At 39.3% G+C, this 20067-nt stretch overlaps 1 protein-coding gene across 2 annotated transcripts in view; it reads right to left on the reverse strand.

Annotated features, from left to right (window-relative positions):
- Window positions 1-1762: 1762 nt before the first annotated feature.
- The window catches only part of LOC125058178 (protein slit), a 147412-nt gene continuing 129107 nt past the window's right edge, over window positions 1763-20067 (reverse strand). For both annotated transcript variants that reach the window (XM_047662205.1, XM_047662204.1), the window contains 22 exons: window positions 19495-19586; window positions 18852-18978; window positions 18136-18207; window positions 17486-17646; window positions 17016-17145; window positions 16769-16946; window positions 16146-16255; window positions 14681-15064; window positions 14460-14599; window positions 13765-13934; window positions 13188-13355; window positions 12563-12638; window positions 11649-11750; window positions 10036-10168; window positions 8415-8524; window positions 7032-7145; window positions 6020-6186; window positions 5011-5140; window positions 3520-3594; window positions 3377-3438; window positions 3120-3281; window positions 1763-3012 (listed from right to left, as the gene is read on the reverse strand). In XM_047662205.1, the coding sequence (XP_047518161.1) occupies window positions 2905-3012; window positions 3120-3281; window positions 3377-3438; window positions 3520-3594; window positions 5011-5140; window positions 6020-6186; window positions 7032-7145; window positions 8415-8524; window positions 10036-10168; window positions 11649-11750; window positions 12563-12638; window positions 13188-13355; window positions 13765-13934; window positions 14460-14599; window positions 14681-15064; window positions 16146-16255; window positions 16769-16946; window positions 17016-17145; window positions 17486-17646; window positions 18136-18207; window positions 18852-18978; window positions 19495-19586 (2971 nt within the window). In that variant the 3' untranslated portion in view covers window positions 1763-2904. The remainder of the gene's footprint in view (window positions 3013-3119; window positions 3282-3376; window positions 3439-3519; window positions 3595-5010; window positions 5141-6019; window positions 6187-7031; window positions 7146-8414; window positions 8525-10035; window positions 10169-11648; window positions 11751-12562; window positions 12639-13187; window positions 13356-13764; window positions 13935-14459; window positions 14600-14680; window positions 15065-16145; window positions 16256-16768; window positions 16947-17015; window positions 17146-17485; window positions 17647-18135; window positions 18208-18851; window positions 18979-19494; window positions 19587-20067) is intronic.

Consider the following 20067-nt stretch of genomic DNA (forward strand, 5'->3'; position numbering starts at 1 on the left):
CGACCCGCGCAGATCGAGTGAACTTTAATAAATGAATGGCGAAGAGCGAGCGCGCGGTCCGTAGGGAAATCGTGACGTCACATGAGCATTTCGGCCGCGCCGCGGTTGGCTTGTACAAAATGTGTAATATCTTCGCAACCAATTTACCGATTTCAATGATTTAAAAAGTATTGCACCTAATCGAGTAAAAGGAACACCATTATATAGATAATATATGCATTTTCCGACTTGTTACGGGGACCCATTATTATTAAATCATTATTATTTTATTATTTATGATTTTTGTTTAAGATCGGGCGCTATGAAAGAAAAACTGTAGGTCCTTCATGGTCCAGAGAGGCTTTGAATGAAGCAGTTGAAGCTGTTCGATCGGATAGAATGTCTGGGTATGCAGCCGCATCAACCTTTGCTATCCCAAGAAAAACTATTATGGACCACGTCACAGGTCGAATGGGCCTAAAATCATTAAGTCTAGGCAGACCACCAGTATTTAAATATGAGACAAAATGTTTGCCTATAATGGAAAAAAATGGCTTCGGCCTGACTCGTACAGAATTTCTAGATATTGTTAAGGGATATGTCAATCAGAACGATCTAAAAGCACCTTTCAACGATGGTACTCCCGGCAAAGATTGGTTTTCAAGCTTCAAAAAGCGTTATAAGTTATCAATTAAAAAACTGCAGGCTGTAGAGGTTGCTCGTATGAATGCCACAGACCCATTTGTCATCCAAGAATTTTATGATATTTTAGACAGAGTGATTGCCGACTTAGGGCTTCAGGACAAGCCTGAGCGAATTTAAAATTTGAATGAAACCAGTTACTGCAGTGATCCACAAAAAACCAAAGTCATATGTCTTAGGGGATTTCCATCGACTCGGACTACATCATCCTCTGGAACGTCGATCTCCTTCACTTTAGTTATTAAGTTGTAAGGGTAACAAGCCTTGCTTGATTAATGTTTTTGAATAATTACAACTATGTAATATATTTTAGAAGTTGTTTCTCATTGATTTTCTTTTCGTTACCTAGTTTTGTTAAGAATTTATAATAAATATTACACTTAATAACTAATTTCAATGACTAACTTCTTATTTCAGTCCCTTTATAATACTGATACCAAATAAGTAGTTCCAAACCATGGTATTCCCATCGTAAATAAAAGAAAAAATATACTTGACACTCGATTATCAATATTTAAAAAAAAGGTTCATAGCCTCTGACTTAAGATTGTATGGCGCATTTAGCCGAAATTTGGTTTTAAATACATAGATTCTTCTAGAATGTGGCTATGAAAAAATAAAAAATGGCATATGTTTTGTTGTTTGCTTTCTTAAAATAATATAGGGCTGTTTTTATTCTGATGCTTTATTATTGCGTTTTATTAATACTAGGCGCACTTCCCCGATTTGTCAGCAAAGTGCGCCGGGTCAGACTGTTTTCAGATTTTATGCTAAAATTCATTAATTTGCTGTCAGATTCTAATGACACGACATTAGTTGTTGTTGCAAAACATCACAGATCCTTATGGTACCATGATTTAGTGTCACTCGTGAACTTAAGCACAAGTAATATTGCACCAAAGTCAACTATGAAAAAAGTATGGCGCACTTTGCCCCCATCACCTTATCTTATCTACGACTTATTCGTTTTTTTTTGTATTGAGGGTTTATATGCTGATTAATTATTACCGCAGGTCAAACCGAAGCACAGAATAATATTAGACAGTCATTAAAATATATGGAGGCTTAATGAAACACAGAATATCTAACATCGTCTTTATTACATCAATAAATTATAAAGTTCATAGACAATATTACATAATAGATTACAGAAGCGCATGCGACCACATGACCAACTTAAAGCTTACTTAAGTGATCTACGAAGGATCAGAGTCCTCAGTAGATGTAACTAATACTGAATGGCTACCGAAGGTAGAAATAAATACGGAATGCTAAAAACCTATGCTACACATTTACAATTAGCGTTAGCAACGAAATATTAATAAATATTTTATACAAAATTTCTTATCTAATTCGAAACCGGCAAGAATTGTTAGCCAGGGCCGTACTTGATATTGAGGCCCCGAAGGTTGTAAATAAAAATCGATTATTTTAAAGTACTGTAAACATCTGATTTTTGATATTAATCAAATAACTCTTCAAGACAAAATGTCCAGGGCCGTATTTGTTAGGGCCCGAAGTTTGTAAATAAACGTCAGATTTTTGATATTTATAAAACAATTATATTAATTCTTCCTCAAGAATCAAAATACTCAGGGCTGTATTTGATATAGATGCCCCGAATTTTGTAAATAAACGTCTGATTTTTGATATTTATAAAACAAATTAATCAAGTTCTTACTTAAATGTCAATATATTCAGGACCGAATTTGATTTTCGGGGTTCTGAAGTTTGTTAATAAACGTTTGATTTTTGATATTTAAAAAAAACATTAAATAAACTCTTCCTCAAGTCTAAATATTCAGGGTCGTTCTTGATTTTGGGGCCCCGAGGTTTGTAAATAAAATTAACTTAAAAATATTATACAAAAAATATTAGGGCCTAACTAGAGATATATTTAGGGCCCAGAATTTATGTTTCAAATGCCAGATCAGCCTCTAGGGCAAATAATATTATGCCAACAGTAAAGCTATTTTAAATCTTTGAGTACATAACTTACAACTACTGGGGTATTTATATCTAAACTAATCTATGATATAAAAATTGAGGTTATCGACAAAGTTTGACAGTTTCCTTGCCTTTGGGGGCCTCATCAGGGGCCCCGAATATAATAATTGCAAATTAGGCCAATTAGGTCGTTGTTAATACATTTGGGCAGTATCTGTGGTGAAATGAGACGGTAGTGTCATTTTAATGTCAAAAATGATGGTATCAAATGTCAGATTAGTGCAGGAACGGCGTGCTTCTGTTGCATTTCTTGCCGCATGCGCACTTCCGCACGATCTCTATGTCTTTGGTGTATCGGGTACCATCAGAGCATACCAGTCGAATCTGTAAATTAAAACATATTTCTTTACCAATACTTCAAACGCCGGCAACGTACTCGCGAACTGCCTCTAATAACTGTAATTAATTGTATAATTAATTTGCGCATATACCTTTCTCTTCTTAGTCTTCCTCGGCGCGCAGCACTGTGACCGTGGGCAGGCCCCCGAGGCCCCAGACGAAGTCCCACGTCCCCCGGGGCCCACGCATCGGGCTCCACGCACAGCCCGACGGCTGCGACACGAGCCTTCGGTTATGAACTCCCGAGTCGCTTCCTTTAAATGATTCTCCATTAAGTAAAATATTGATAAATATATAATTATATACCTACATATATCTATTTTTTAAACTTATTGCATCAAAACTTTACCTTTCGACAAGCCGCCTGAGGTGGTGAGGCGGCCGAGGCCCTATCTGGTTTAGCAGGAGCCGCTGAAATTATTTTATTCATCAATATATGCCTTGATTTTATGTGTGTATTCTCTGTATGTGTTAGCCAATTGTCAATCTTACCAGGTGAAGCCTGTACATTGCTGATGGTTTGTTTCCTCGGCGGTAACTTGCTCTGTGTTATGACTGGAGCGCCACCTGTGAGTCCAAACTTGTAACTCAATAGGCAATACAAATTCATAATACAGTGGCATTACAACCCTTGGTTAACTTAAATATAAAAATAGGTTTAAGGGGATTAGAGGGGTTTCGTTTTATACTAACTTTTAATTAATACTGTGACAAAAAAAGATCCTGAATACGTCCCTGGATATGAAAAGTTATTTGAATTTGGAATATTGTAAGTAAAGACGAAAATTGTATTTCAATACTGGCTGATGAGAAGACAAAAAAAGTAAAAATACGCGCGAAACGTTCATTTGTTTGTTTGGGATTAAAGATGATACCTATCAGTCAGTGGTTATGAACCTAAAGTTATTTGAATTTGGAATATTGTTAGTACACCAAAGAGGTTGGTTACGAAAATTGTATGTCAATACTGGCTCAAGAATACGCGTGGACAACGCGCGAAATGCGGATTCGATTTTTAAAATTATTCCTTACAATAATGAACGTAATTCTACTTCATAAGTTACTTCTAGATATCAAAATGGGGAGTCTATGAAAAATTCTAACTGGTAACTTCTTTAATCTTAATATTAAACACACACAAATACGTACGCACAGACACGCCAAAATGTATTATTATACATTATGACTAGTCATTATAAGTATTATCTTAAATTTGAATAAACAAAAGTGACGTTTCGCGCGTTTTTACTTTATTTTTTTTTTCAAAATTCTTTTCAGCCAGCAATGACATAAAATTTACATAACCAATCTCTTTGGCAATTCACATACGAGTATACTAACAATATCCCAAATTCAAATAACTTTTCATCTCCAGCACGTATTCAGAAGCTTTTTTATGTTTTTTAAACTAACTATTTAATTAAAACTTATAAAACGACACCCTTCATAACCCCTAAAATCCCCTTATTTTTTTATGTTTTAGTTATTTAATATATAACAAAGACCCAAGGGTTGTAACCACTGAATAATAACGTGAAATAGAAAATTTCAACGTAGTCACTGAGATTATTCTACACACATACCTACATACATAGTGATATAAATAAAGGGTGCGTGTACTTATGTACGCGCGTAAGAAGTTATACTTCTTTGACATTATTAAAAATAGTTTTTGATTGCATGCAAATAATCAATTACAATTAAATAATCAAAGACTGGAAAATGAGTCATTATAGTCAGTAAAGTTCAGTTTACATTTGAAAAATTAAATAAATAAATATTTATTTTTATTCTCTTACATTAAGTGTAACATAAATTCTAATATTATTCGAATGTTGTTTTTAAATTATGTCCAATGCCGTAGCATCTTCCGTGGGCAACTTCATTCTGTTAATTTTGTGTCACGGTGCGCGCGTATCGTAAGATTTCACTCTCTTCAATTTTTCATAACGCGCCTAAAGAAGTATAGCTTCAAAAACTTACCCAGCGACGTAAGCAGCTCGCATTGAGCCCCGGCAGTACCAGGGCGACATCGGCACGTGAAGTCGGAAGAAGAATGCTCCTCGCGGACACAACGCCCTCCTCTGCCGCACGGGTTGGGCACGCAAGGATCCTGATACATTGCGTTATTTATGTTTTATGACAATGACGCTTTGGACAAGCTCGCGAGTGTGTTGCCGGCCTTTTACTCTGATTCCCGGCTGACTTTTGGAACTATTTGATAATTTTTTAAATACATCGTGATACTGTCATCCTCAGCTGTTTTTTTTATTGAACGGGCAAACGGGCAGGAGGTTCACCTGATGTTAAGTGATACCCATGGACAATGCCAGGGCTCGCAAGTGCGTTGCCGGCCTATTACATCGTGCTGCTGCCACCAACAGTTGTATTTTTATAGCACGGGCAGGAGGCTCGTCTGATGCTGAGTGACACCATGGATACTCAATGCTAGAGGGGTCGCTAGTGCGTTGCCGGCCTTTTACTCTGATTCCCAACAAACATTAATTTTGACCTTTTGTACTATTATACACTTTTTCGTGATGTCACCCACAGCTGTGTTGGATCCCTCGGTTAATATCAAAGTAATGTCATATTTGTCCAATTTTTTTGCAAATTTTCAATATTTTCTTTGTGATTTCAATAATATCCTTTTGGGGTCTGGTGATGAGAGACATTTTTAGGTCGAACCCTGATTTCCTGACGTTCTTCTTCACGTAGGAGTGAGTGTTAATGGGTAGAAAATTCCTTTGAGGCTCAGGCAATGAAAACTACGGCTTCAGGGATGAGAATTTATACTGCTATGATGCAGCCTATTGGAGGGCCTGTCCAGGAGATGCCTGTTGAACCACCTAACCTAACCTTACCACCCATATTAAACTGTCAAATGAAGATGCAAAGCAAGGAGTTTGAAGGAACTTCTCTTATACTCGAACTTCCGAAACGCTGCTAGATCTGTCGTTGCGCTAAGAACCTAATTGGTACAAATACTCACCGATCTGTGCACCTGGTCCTCCTGAAGCGCGGAGACGAAAGGTGGGGCACCTGCCCCGTCAGCCCTCTCCCCCGGCCCCTCCCCGCAGCCGGCCCCCGTGCGCACCATACGGGCCGCGTTCACGAAGTCTACGCGCTTGTGGTTCATCCAAGCTTCCTTCAGGCAACCTAATAAATGGAGTTTCATTTAGACGCTCTTCTGACTCGTGATAAGGGGAACAGCTAAGTATTAAACTGGTCCCCAAGGTAGAACAGGAAAAGAGGAAGACAATGTAGAAGTTAGAAACAGATTAAGGTAAGAGAGTCAGTACATCGCAGAGATTTGTAGGTCTTTGCTGAAAATGGAACAAATACCAAGGAACAGTGTTACATTCATACTAGCTAACATTTTCTTAGTTCAATAAAAATAACTATCGACTATAATAAAAAATTGGGGTTGATCGTAGAGGGGTAAGGGGGGGGGGGGGGGAGGGGGTTGTATGTATTTTTGTATGCTGTATAATAAAAAAATTAAAAATATTTTTGTTGGGGTGGACACACCTTATCACTTAGGGGTTTGAAATATAGATAGTAGCTGATTCTCAGACTTACTGAATATGCATAAAAAGTTTCATAAGAATCGGTCGAGCCGTTACGGAGGAGTATGGGAACGAACATTGTGACACGAGAATTTTATATAATTTCTCTATTAAAACATATATTCTTAAACACCTCTACTGGTAGCTGGTTCCACAAAGAAGTGGTGCGCGGCAGAAAGTGCCTTTAAAAGCGCTCTGTTGTGGAAACCCAGGCGTTGAGATGGAAAGGATTTCTCTGTCTCGACGTCCGATGATGAAACTCCTCTGAACACTCTCCATGGTAAATGCTGTAGAAGATGCAGAGCGATCTCTACGCAACGCCAAGAGATCAAGCCGCTCGGAAAGTGACTGGTCATCCACAATTTGAACCGCTCTCTGTTGAATATGGTCAAGTGGAAGCTGAAAACAATTTTGTACTAGACAATTGGAACATACCTTTGAAGCTGGTAATGTTCCTCAAATGCCACTTGGAGAAAGCTTCTCTCGCGACGTCTTCGGGGACTCCTCCAAGGTACAAAGCGCGGTCCACTCGCAGATATTCGTTGTTGCCTTTAAATATAATTATTATTATTTTAAAGATCATGGGCTAAAACGGCAGGAGGCTCACCGGATGTTAAGTGATAGCGCCCATGGACAATGCCAGTCTCGCAAGTATCTTTAAAGAATTTGTACGCTCTTTAAAGGACCCCAAGTAGAATTGGTTCGGATATACCTACCGCCCATGGACACTCTTTGTCAGAGGGGTCGCGAGTGCGTTGCCGGTCTTTTAAGAATTTGTATGCCCTTTAAAGGACCCCAAGTCGAATTGGTTCGGAAATACCTACCGCCCATGGACACTCATTGCCAAAAGAGCTCGCGAGTGCGTTGCCGGCCTTTTAAGAATTTTTACGCTCTTAGAAGGACCCCAAGTAGAATTGGATCTCATATACCTACCGCCCATGGACACTCATTGCCAAAGGGCTCGCGAGTGCGTTGCCGGCCTTTTAAGAAATTATATGCCCTTTAAAGGACACCAAGTCGAATTGGTTCGGAAATACCTACCGCCCATGGACACTCATTGCTAAAAGAGCTCGCGAGTGCGTTGCCGGCCTTTTAAGAATTTTTACGCTCTTAGAAGGACCCCAAGTAGAATTGGATCTCAAATACCTACCGCCCATTGACACTCATTGCCAAAAGAGCTCGCGAGTGCGTTGCCGGCCTTTTAAGAATTTTTACGCTCTTAGAAGGACCCCAAGTAGAATTGGATCTCATATACCTACCGCCCATGGACACTCATTGCCAAAGGGCTCGCGAGTGCGTTGCCGGCCTTTTAAGAAATTATATGCCCTTTAAAGGACACCAAGTCGAATTGGTTCGGAAATACCTACCGCCCATGGACACTCATTGCTAAAAGAGCTCGCGAGTGCGTTGCCGGCCTTTTAAGAATTTTTACGCTCTTAGAAGGACCCCAAGTAGAATTGGATCTCAAATACCTACCGCCCATTGACACTCATTGCCAAAAGAGCTCGCGAGTGCGTTGCCGGCCTTTTAAGAATTTTTACGCTCCTAGAAGGACCCCAAGTAGAATTGGATCTCAAATACCTTCCGCCCATTGACACTCATTGCCGAAAGGCTCGCGAGTGCGTTGCCTGCCTTTTAAGAAATCGTATGCCCTTTAAAGGACACCAAGTCGAATTGGTTCGGAAATACTTCAGTGGGCAGCTGGTTCCACAAAGTGTTGGTGCCGTAAGAAACGCTCTGTTGTGGAACTCAGCTATTTTCGTTCATTAAAAATACATAATTTAATTATTTTTATCGTCATGCTGAGGTTTAATTTACCTTCGTTAATAATAGACCTCGCAGGTCCGTCGTCGACGCGTAATGTGAAGTTCTTTCCCAGAGCCAATAACTCTGCCTTGTGGTAGGCGCCGTCTGACACCATTTCAAAACTGCGATTCATTAAAAAAACAATTTACTTTAGTTTGAGGGAAACAATGGCAGCTGGAAGAGGGAAACACGGTGAAAAAGGACCAAGAGGGAAAAGAAAGAGAGGTACTCTTACACGGTGGGCTCACATAGATCAGCATAGAGAGATGGAGTCTGTTGGTGAAGAAGATTGGGAGAAAAGTGCTCAAGATAAAGAGAGATGGAGTCTGTTGGTGAAAAAGATTGGGAGAAAAGTGCTCAAGATAAAGAGAGATGGAGTCTGTTGGTGAAAAAGATTGGGAGAAAAGTGCTCAAGATAAAGAGAGATAGAGTCTGTTGGTGGAGAAGATTGGGAGAAAAGTGGTCAAGATAGAGAGATGGAGTCTGTTGTTGGAGGAGATTGGGAGAATAATCCTCAAGATAGAGAGTTGGAGTCTGTTGTTGGAGGAGATTGGGAGAATAATCCTCAAGATAGAGAGATGGAGTCTGTTGCTGGAGGAGATTGGGAGAAAAGTGCTCAAGATAAAGAAAGATGGAGTCTGTTGTTGGAGGAGATTGGGAGAATAATCCTCAAGATAGAGAGATGGAGTCTGTTGTTGGAGATTGGGATAAAAGTGCTCAAGATAAAGAGAAATGGAGTCTGTTGGTGGAGAAGATTGGGAGAACAATTCTCAAGATAGAGAGATGAATGCGTGATGCCAGTTGTTGGAGAAGATTGGGATAAAAGTGCTCAAGATAAAGAGAAATGGAGTCTGTTGGTGGAGAAGATTGGGAGAACAATTCTCAAGATAGAGAGATGATGCCAGTTGTTGGAGAAGATTGGGATAAAAGTGCTCAAGATAAAGAGAAATGGAGTCTGTTGGTGGAGAAGATTGGGAGAACAATTCTCAAGATAGAGAGATGATGCCAGTTGTTGGAGAAGATTGGAATAAAAATGCTCAAGATAAAGAAAAATGGAATCTGTTGGTGGAGAAGATTGGGAGAACAATGCTCAAGATAGAGAGACATGGAGCCAGTTGGAGGATGCATAAGAGGTTCATGGAAAAAAAATCTGTATAAAATTTTAAGTGTGTGTATCTGTAAAAGTGGATGAATGTTTCAAGGCATAAATGGCATAATACGGAGACCAAACGTGGATGATAAGGCGCCAAGAAAGAATATTGGAGTATGTCAAAGAAATTCTTCAGTAAAAACTAATTAAAGTGGACTTTGCCCATGTTTGTGACCACAGATGGGTCGAAAAGAGTACTTGGAATGGCCCAGTGGAAAGAAAAAGAGTACTCCCACCGCAATCTTGTAAGGTTTCGCAATCTTTTCCAGGTTTGTGGAGGAAGAAAGATGCTACTCTTTCTGCAGCCTAAAGGATTAAGACCACTGACTGGCCCAAAGGCCTTAGCAGCAACCTGGCACGAGGCTCATCTGATGTTAAGTGTGCATGGACACTTTTATCCCCAAAAGGCTCTCAAGTTGGCCGGCCTTTTAGGAATTGTTACGCTTTTTTCTATAAAGTAAATAATGTAATATCAGCAAATACCTGTACATAGTGGACGTAGGATGGTTTCCAAGGTCGTAGCTGACTCTTATCCTTCCATTGAAGAGTTCCACCGCCAGGTGTTCCCCAGCCCCCACGTACACCAAAACACCGTGCTGCTGCACGCTACTGAACACTGCAATACGGATGTATCATGTTTCATTTCTCTCCAATAATTACGAAGAAATAACATGCACCAAAAAAGATTTAAGGGATCCGGTACTGGTGACCAGAGCTGGTGTTTCCTTGCTCATCATCGCAATACTTTCCTCAAATATGTGTTCCCGAAAGAAGGTTCTCTTGCTTTATTAAAAACCTTGAAGTTTCAAGCTGTTGGTTTCAAGGACCATTGTCGGCCATTTTGTTCATTCCGTTAAGTGTTGCCATTGCATTTGTAATTTTTTATAATTTTCAGAATTCAAAGTTTATATGACTTAGACACAAACGGTCACAGGATATCGAAGCTGTAGCGAATAATGGATGGAAGAGAAAATAAAGAGGATGCCAAGCTGGAGGCTGCTATACCCAAGGTGGGTTCTAACCTACAAAGACCCAACCAAACACTAAATTTTATGTACAGTGAAAACGATGACCACGGCATCGAGACCGTTGTAGCATTGCTACTTGTGGTGACTGGTCGTACTTGAATTCGTGTATGCGGTGATGTTAGTTATTTCTTCTATGTGTTTGCGTGTTGTTCCCACGAGAATGTAAGTGCGTGCTCCTATTTCACCATGTGTGATAGAGGACAAATCTTGTTTTTAATTAATTTTATTATTATTTATTACTTAAGATGTCATGTGGAACATGGAGTAATGGTTGCAGCTCCTTACAAACGTTGTGTAAAACAAAAAACTTCGCGATTAAAAAGAGTAGCGGAGAGTTTATTGCCAGTTCTTCTCTTCCGTTCTACGACCTTGATTTGAGAACTGGCAGTTAATGTAAAATTAGAAGTATTTAATGTATTTCTATTTTGACGTTCCTAAGTGTACATTGCGTTACCTATATGAATAATTTTGACTTCATTGAAAAAGGGTATGCTGTGCTTTTTTTATATATCAACGAATACGAGCTTCTCGACGCCCAGGGCAGTCATCGTAGTCCATGGACACTCATTTTTAGTGGGTGCGTTGCCGGCCTTTGAGGGTAAACTCTTATTTTTAACAGTTGGAGGTCGTATCTCTTTTTTAAATTTTACAATTTTTGAAGTTATACTTCTTTAGGCGCGTTATGAAAAATTGATGAGAGTGAACTTTTACGATGCGCGCGCACCGTGACACAAAATTAACAGAATGAAGTTGCCCACGGAAGATGCTACGGCATTGGACATAATTTAAGAACAACATTCGAATAATAATAGAATTTATGTTACACTTAATGTAAGAGAATAATAATAAATATTTATTTACTTAATTTTTCAAATGTAAACTGAACTTTATTGACTATAATGACTCCTTTTGCAGTCTTTGATTATTTAATGGTATTTAATTATTTGCATGCAATCAAAAGCTATTTTTAATAATGCCAAAGAAGTATAACTTCTTACGCGCGTACATAAGTACACGCACCCTTTTTTTATTTAACTGTTGTATGTGACACTGTTATTATTAACTCACCTAGGGTGATATTAGCGTTGGGCATGGTCCGTAGGGGTTCCAACTCCACCAGTGAGTCGTTGTGGTTAAATGTCAGTGACGTCAGATATTCGCACAGGCGACCTGTCAACGAATATTATGAATGGTTCAACGATTTTTTTTTCTGGCTCTGGCACGGTTTGTGCATTAGCCAGCGTCAAGTATAGGATTTTTTATAATACGTGCTTGTCTTTAGAAATTCGACCATGTCCTCCATGTACGGTTTAGGCACTCGCCCGGTACCGCACAACCCTCCCAAAGGCCGAGAACAAATTTAAATTAAATTAAAACTTGCCCTCGAACCGGGAATCGAACCCGGTACCCCTCACCTAGCTGCCACTTAATAAGACCGCTAGACGGTTCAACTATTTATGGGGCCGTTCAAGTATTACGTAAACACGTAATACGTACGGGGGAGGGGAGGGGGTCTTTGATTGTCTTTGGTGATTACGTCACCAGTAATTATTTACTTTTTTACACATATTACCAGATTGTCTATGCTTGATAATGAAATGCATTTTCGAGGATTCCTACAAAAAATTAATACGTTTATGTAGTATTTTTGAGAGCTTTGCTTACTTTTGCTGACAAGAGGAAGGGGAGGGGGGGGGGGGGGGTAAATTGCAGTAAATCTGCTTACGTAATACTTAATAAAAAAATCAACTCAATTCTGTATCTCTTTTATGATTTGCCAATCTAATAGGCAAGTAGGTGATCAACCTCCAGTGCATGATACACACTTTTGACTTTGAGTCTAAGACAAGTTTTCCTCACGATGTTTTCCTTCGTACGAGCGACTGTTAAATGCTAAAGAAAGTCCATTGGTGACGACCAGGGTTCTGAGGGGGAAGAGAGTCACACGCTGAAGCTACTACTTATTTTATTTAAAAACTTACCAGAATATCCCGGAGCACATTTGCAAAGATAATCATTGTTTGAAGTCAAAAGGGGTCGGTCCATCATTATGTCGTCCTGTAACACAGGAAAAAAAGATAATAGATCATACCTCAAAGCCCTGTTTGTCTGTTTCTTAAAAAAGAAGATAGAAGAGCGGCTTTTTGCTTCTTCTACGTTCTTGATTTTTTTATCCAAGTATTAGCTATCGCCGTATTTATTAAATTTAATAATAATTTTTAATGTTCGCTTTGGGAATGAATATAATCAATTATTTAAAAAATCTGATGAAAATTATTTGGATAAGCATTAGGTAATAAAACACACACGTCATTTGTTTTATTAGAATGGCAACACCAACACAATGTAATAGACACATTGTCAATATGTATCTTTCAACCCCTAAGCGATAAGGGGTGTCCACCAAAAAAAAAAAAATATTTTTTAGAAAAAAATGTTAAAATACATACAACCCCTTTTTTTTCCCCCTCTACGATCAACCCCTATTTTGTATTATAGTAGATAGTTATTTTTGTTGAACGAAAAAAAATGTTTCCTAGAAATAATATACATGGCAAAACAACGTTTGCCGGGTCAGCTAGTACGTATATAAAAAATATGTCTTACCAAATGCTGCTGTGGACGCAGATAGCAGACCCCGTGCACGCAGTCGTGGTGCGCGCACGGCGAAGTCCCAAGAGCGGCGTGGGGCGCAGCCTCGCAGTACCGCCCCGCGTAACCACTTGCGCACGCGCAGCGGTACTCGTCCAGCCCGTCCACGCACGTCGCTCCGTTCTACGGTAAAATAAAAATGTCTGTTTCCATGTCTAAAGTTACCATGACAAGTTTCAGACCAACTGTGGCCCCCATCAAGGGTAAAATGGGGGGGGGGGGGATGGAAATATACTGTGCTTAGGTCTATTTCCATACCCCCTTTTTTTACCCTTGCGAAAGAGCAGCAGATGCCACGGGAAACTCCTTATCCCCAAATACTGTTCATCAATCTTTCAGGATCAGTTAATCACTGATTGGATTGTATCAGTTAATCAATGGACGCGAAATTGCGCATACGCAGGCACACGTCACGGATTTATGTACACTTGACGCTGGGACTGTGGGGCTGCAAGACCTATGCTTGGGGAAGGGAAGAAGATGAATCATCTGGGTTCACCAAGGAAAAAAGAAGATCCAACAAGCTCTATACCTGGCACATATGGTTGATGCAGTCATCAGGGTTAAGGGTGCAGTTCTGGCCAGCGTAACCCTTGGGGCAGGCGCAGGAGTAGTGGCTGCCGTGGTCCACGCATGTGCCTCCGTTGGCGCATGGCGCGAACTCCGAAGTGCAGAATGGGATCTTCTTCTCGCAGAATTCACCTGATTTTATGATTCTATTAACTCAAATGATATAGATAGGAGATCTCTTTCTCGCATAGTCCTTTTTTGGCCTTTTATTAAATTAAAGAAAAATTGAATCATTATTGTAATCCCTTGATTGTCTTAATGATATTAATAAAGAATAAACGGCTCATCTTGTTTTGTTTAAAAAATAAATACAGAGAGAAATTTAAGTAATGTATCTGAAAGAGTCTGTGCAGGAGGAATTTCAAGAATTAGATCGCAAAGGAAACGTAAATCAAAACTATTGCCAGAAAGGGAATTAAATTTAGATTAATGATAATGTGGTGATGTTAATGATAATGTTTATGTATTTCGTAATCTGCAGCTGACATAAATCATATAAAGAAATAACCAAAGATGGAAAACATTTATACAAAAAGATTCAAATGTTAACGAAAGAAAAAAAACTACAATAATATCAAATACTGCACTAAATGTTAATGATAATGATGTTTATGTTAATGATGATAATGATTAATGATATGGGTAAGTCAGTCTCACCCATATATCCAGGCGCGCACTTGCAAGCGTATCCCTCAAGTCGGTCCTGGCACGTGGCGTTGTTCTGGCATCTGTGGGACACGCAGTCATCTATGTCCGCTTCGCATCGCACGCCCGTGTAACCCGCTGCGCACGCGCAGCTGTAAATTATTATAAAACGTATGTCTCAAAGAGAATCACCAAAAAAATCGTATTTATATACTTAAGTTATTTAAACTTACTGAAACCGTCCTTCCTCTAGCAACTGACAGACTCCGTGGGCGCAGGGCGAACCGTAGCACGCGTCGATCTGGTATTGACACGTGTCGCCATGGTAACCGCGCGCGCACGTGCACGTGAATCCGCCAGCGCGGCTTGGGGAACAACTGCCCCCGTTCGCACATGGGTTCCGATAGCACTTGTTGCATTTCGATACTATGTCGGCGGGTGGCTCACCGGAGCAAGTGAAAGCTGTTGGATGAGTACTGAGGAGGAGTTTGTCAGTCATCCTGGAGGGGGCAGCACATCTCGCTATTCCCGCTTCCACAAACTCTCCTCCCGACTTCACCCAATCCGCCAACCAGCGGAGGGAGCAATCACAGTACAGTGGGTTTGAGCCTAGAGCACTAAAAAGGGGCATTTTTGATTATTAGTGACTATGAACCTAAATACATTGATATTTTTAATAAATTCAAGAACCCGCCAAAACGATTAGACAAGATGGCGTCGCCCCAGTCCTTGTGACATATGTAAACGTCAAGTTTGTTACGTGTTAATTGTCATTATTTTATTATTTGTGAGACTTTTAATATAATACCATTCAGATTATTTATTAGTGACTTTAGAACCTATACAAATTGATATCTATATATATAAAAGAAAGTCGTGTTTGTTACAACACTTATAACTCGAGAACGCCTGGACCGATTGCCATGGTTTTTGATTTGTTGGATTTGTTTCCGTCCCGAATAGCAGAATAAAAGGATAAGTTATCGAATAACAATAAATTAATTAATTAATTTTACGAATGCAAAAACCATATGGTGCCATCTGTTGACAAAACTACGCATCATTTTACGTCGAATTGGAGGAGATGCATAACCATGCTTTGATCCTGATCAAAAGATGTTGGATATCAGAAAGTGCTTAACATGCAGTATCGCCATATTGACGCTAGAGAGAAGATGCCTAATGTGTAAAACTGCCATTCTTCTTTCGCAATGGCAAGCAATAAAACATTTCTGTATTTGCAAAAAAGTTGTATTAATGTAATACTTAACATTAATGAAATCCGAAAATAAGTTAAATTAAAGTAACAACGATATTATAAGGTTGTAGGGCGGAACGAAGTTAGCCAGGTCAGCTAGTTTCTAATAAATTCAAGAGCCCGCCAAAACGCTAAGACAAGATGGCGTCGCCCCAGTTCCGATGACATATGTATCTAAACGTCAAGATTTATTTTTGTTATATGTCATTATTATTTTTCAATTTAAGAACTCCACCGACATACTACGATATTATTTACACTACATCGTCGATTCGACTAATCTGTGACCGTTGTCACGTGACTATAAAAATCAATATTATTACCAATTTTTTGAAAAATTAATTTTAATTTTAGACACTTTTGACTTACAATTTTCCGTCTCTTTTTATTACAGCATAAAAACAATTTGACAGAAAGAGATAAAAATAGTGCATACTTACACATGGGAGATGGATTCCAGATCACGGAATACACCATCAGCCAGCATTGAGATATTGTTGCCGTGAAGGGACAACACCCGGAGTTGGGTCAGGCCTTTGAGGGCGTCTCGCTGGAATGTTTTGTTTATTAAGGATTTCGAAGGAAGGTTGGGACATTGTTGCTATTGGAATCAGCACTTTATTCGCGATTCCAGACAGTTATGGTTGTGTTACGTCATCGTTGTTACTGGAATCGTCATATTATGTTCATTCCAGAGTTTGGAATGAATGGAATCGATTCCACAAACTTCAGATTCCAGCTAATTTAATATCGATGTTGTAATTATTAGAGTCATATTTGCGATTCCAGATAATTTAGAATTTTTTCAACAACCTTATTACTGGAATCATCACATTTGACGATTCCAAGGTTTTGAATGATTGGAATCGACTCCATAAACTTGAGATTCCAGCTAATTGAATAACGATGTCATAATTACTGGAATCAGTACTTTATTGATTATTCCAGCTAATTTTGAGTTTTTTAGCACCGTTGGAACTATTGGAATGGTTATTTTTGATGACGATTCCAGCTAATTAAGCAAATTAACAGTTTACAGAATAACCCTGCTCGTATTAAGTACCTGCACACATCTAAGCCGATTGTAGCTGACAATAAGTGTGGACAGCTTGGTCAAACCCTCGAAAGTGTTGTTGGATAGAACTGATATCTTGTTGTTGGATAAATCCAGCCTGGTCAAGTGCACCAGGTGTCGCAGCTGTTCTGAGGAGATGCTGCTAATCTCGTTGGATTCCAAATACCTGCAAATATGTACTATTACAGTCCGTTCCACTGTTTCCAATTGAAAAGAATGATCAAAGAAGTCTTACAGTTCAGTGGTGTAGGGCGGAACACGCGAAGGTAGGGCGGTAAGTTTAGCTCTTGCGCATCGAACGACGCTACCAGCACACGTGCAACCCTCGGGGCAGTAGTCTGATGGGAGGCAACCCACATCTTCGGCTGGAAAGGAAACACATCTATGGGTTGATGGCAATTTGTCGCGCTGAAGACTTTGTCCTTCAAAAGAGGGCACCAACTTAAAAGGCGGGCAACCCACTCGCGAGCCTTCTGGCAGTGAGTCCGGCAGTAGTATCACTTAACATCTATAGACTGAAGACTTAAGGTCCTTCAAAAGAGAGTACCAAATTAAAAGGCCGAAAAAAATATAGAAGATCCTGATTTCACCAACAAAAGTACATCTACCTCTTTCTAGAACAGCATAGTCACAGTTGGAGAGAAAGGGACGAGAGATTACTTTAATAAAAATTGTATACATGTAGTTTTTCTGAAGCGTACATACCTGTACACTTGAAGTCTGCAATTTCCAAATGAGTCAAGTCAGTGCCTGCAAGAGCGGGTGGTGAGGCGCAGAGGACCGCGGGTGTGAGGCGACGAGACCGAAGCCAGCCCGAGAGCCATGCCATGTGGCATGTGCATTGAATTGGGTTGCCTGATAGAGTGCTGGAAGACAATTGTAGACTATTACACCAACTTTATAGCCTGTCATCATTATTTATCCTACTGTTCGTACACGTCCTTTCTAAGAGTGCGTATGCGCAGGAAATAGTGTCTGGGCTGGTATGGAAGCGTTCAAGTATTAGGTCACGTGATTTTTGGAGATTCTTGACCCCCCCCCCCATGTAACGTTGTTCTTCTGTACCAAATAGTAAAACGTTTCGTGACCACCCAGTGTCTCTTTATACCCAAAGTACTGGAAGGTCGAAAATAATATTATTAACAATCCCCGCCCAGCCTCGTTACGTTTTTTAAGAGGAAACTCCCCCCCCCCCCTTCCCCAAAATTTGTTACATAATACTGGAACGCTCCCTAAGTTGGAATCATAGAAATGGATTCCGAGAAATTCATGAACACTTCAAAACTCAGCGTCAGATTCAAATATATAATGCCGTTTTGTGAAGTCGATTTTTTTTCGAAATTGGAAATACATACAGAGTGGACAACATGGTGAGGTGGTCGAACGAACCCGGCGCTATACATCGTATCTTATTGTCGCCCAAAGACCTGCAAAATTAAAAAAAATATATACATTAAAGTTATATTCGATTTTATAATTATAATCAAGGAACAGATTGATGTTTTTTTTTTAAATGTAGAATCGTAAAAAATAAAAAATGGGTTGGGACCCTTATGACGTCACATAAAAAGCAGATAGATCGGCAACTAATCTGTACACCTTGGTTAAGTTAAATAATAAGTTACAAGTCGTTTTTCAAATACATTGTCTCTTTGCTGATACCTCGTTAAACTTATTAAGGAATTTAAAACAAACCTAATTTACTAAAAAGGATATTTAACATAAATTGTCCAATAACACTACTTACAGTCTCTATTAAGGAGATGACAAACAGAGACTAGAGATTGTCAGAGACTAGAGACTACCAAAGACTAGGTACTGCCAGAAACTAGAGACTACCAAAGACTAGAGACTGTCAGACACAAGAGACAGTCAGAGACTAGAGACTGCCAGAGACTAGACTACCAAAGATTAGAAACTGTCAGAGACCCTAGACTACCAGAGACTAGAGATTGTCAGACTAGAGACTACCAGAGCCTAGAGACTGTCAGAGGCTAGAGACTAACCTGCACTAAGACTTAATAAAATGATTTTGTCCAGTCTCTGGTTTATTCTTAAGAAAAAAACTTACAGCAAAGTAAGACTGTGTAAGCCAAGAAAAGTCCTGGAAGTCAGTGTTTGGATGAGGTTCCCATCCAGCATCAGCTCCTGAATGTTTGCGGCACCGTCGAACGCGTTATCTTCTATCACTGATATACCTGCATAGCACATTATAGTAGTCACACAAAGAAATCACATAAATTTGTCTAAAAATATTATTTATTATTTTTTTTTTTTATGGCTCTGGCACGGTTTGTGCATTAGCCAGCGTCAAGTTTAGGATTTTTTATAATTCGTGCTTGTCTTTAGAAATTCGACCTCCATGTACGGTTTAGGCACTCGCCCGGTACCGCACAACACTCCCAAAGGCCGAGAACAAATTTAAATTAAATTAAAACTTGCCCTCGAACCGGGAATCGAACCCGGTACCCCTCACCTATCTGCCACTTAATAAGACCGCTAGGCTATGAGGCCCCTATCTAAAAATATTAAAATTAAAAAGTAATGGCGATTGGCGCCGAAATGAGCGCGCTGTAGCGGCCATTAATACAGATAAGTCAAAGTTGGAAGCCATAGATTCGGCGCATTGTATATTGACTCATATTGACTTATTGACATTTGGAAAATAATTTTTAACATAATAAAAATTTAATAAAAAATATTTTATCTGTTACCATTATTTCTGAAGTCCAGTTTCGTGAGGTCTGGCAGCCGTCCCAACAGTCCGTCAGACTTTATCTGACCCAAATTATTGTCTGGCATTATTCTGAAATCAAATTCATATAGAATTTACTTAAGTTTTTTTTAAATTAATTAATTTATTTTAAGAAGGCACACTAACGAAACACACCAACGAAAATTCACACGTGGTAGAAGTAAAAAGTTTGGTTTCAAGATAATGCAACAAATGTGCCAGTATTACGTATGCAGATTTACTGCAATTTATCCCCCCCCCCTTCCTCTTGTCAAAGTAAGCAAAGCTGTCTAGAATAATAGTACATAAATGTATTAATTTTTTGTAGGAATCCTCGAAAATGCATTTCTTTTTCAAGCATAGACAATGTGTGGGTAATATGTGTAAAAAAGTAAATAATTACTGTTCCCGTAATCAAACAAGATAATCAAAGACCCCTCCCCCCTATAGTGCTTACGTCTTGACGGTCCCAATGATTAAAAAAGTTTTATAATTAATAACATATAAATTACACTTCTTTTCACTATCGAAATGAAGTATTAGACTTTCTTTA

This window comes from Pieris napi, chromosome 18, assembly GCF_905475465.1.
Source record: "Pieris napi chromosome 18, ilPieNapi1.2, whole genome shotgun sequence".
NCBI classification, from domain to species: Eukaryota; Metazoa; Arthropoda; class Insecta; order Lepidoptera; family Pieridae; genus Pieris; species Pieris napi.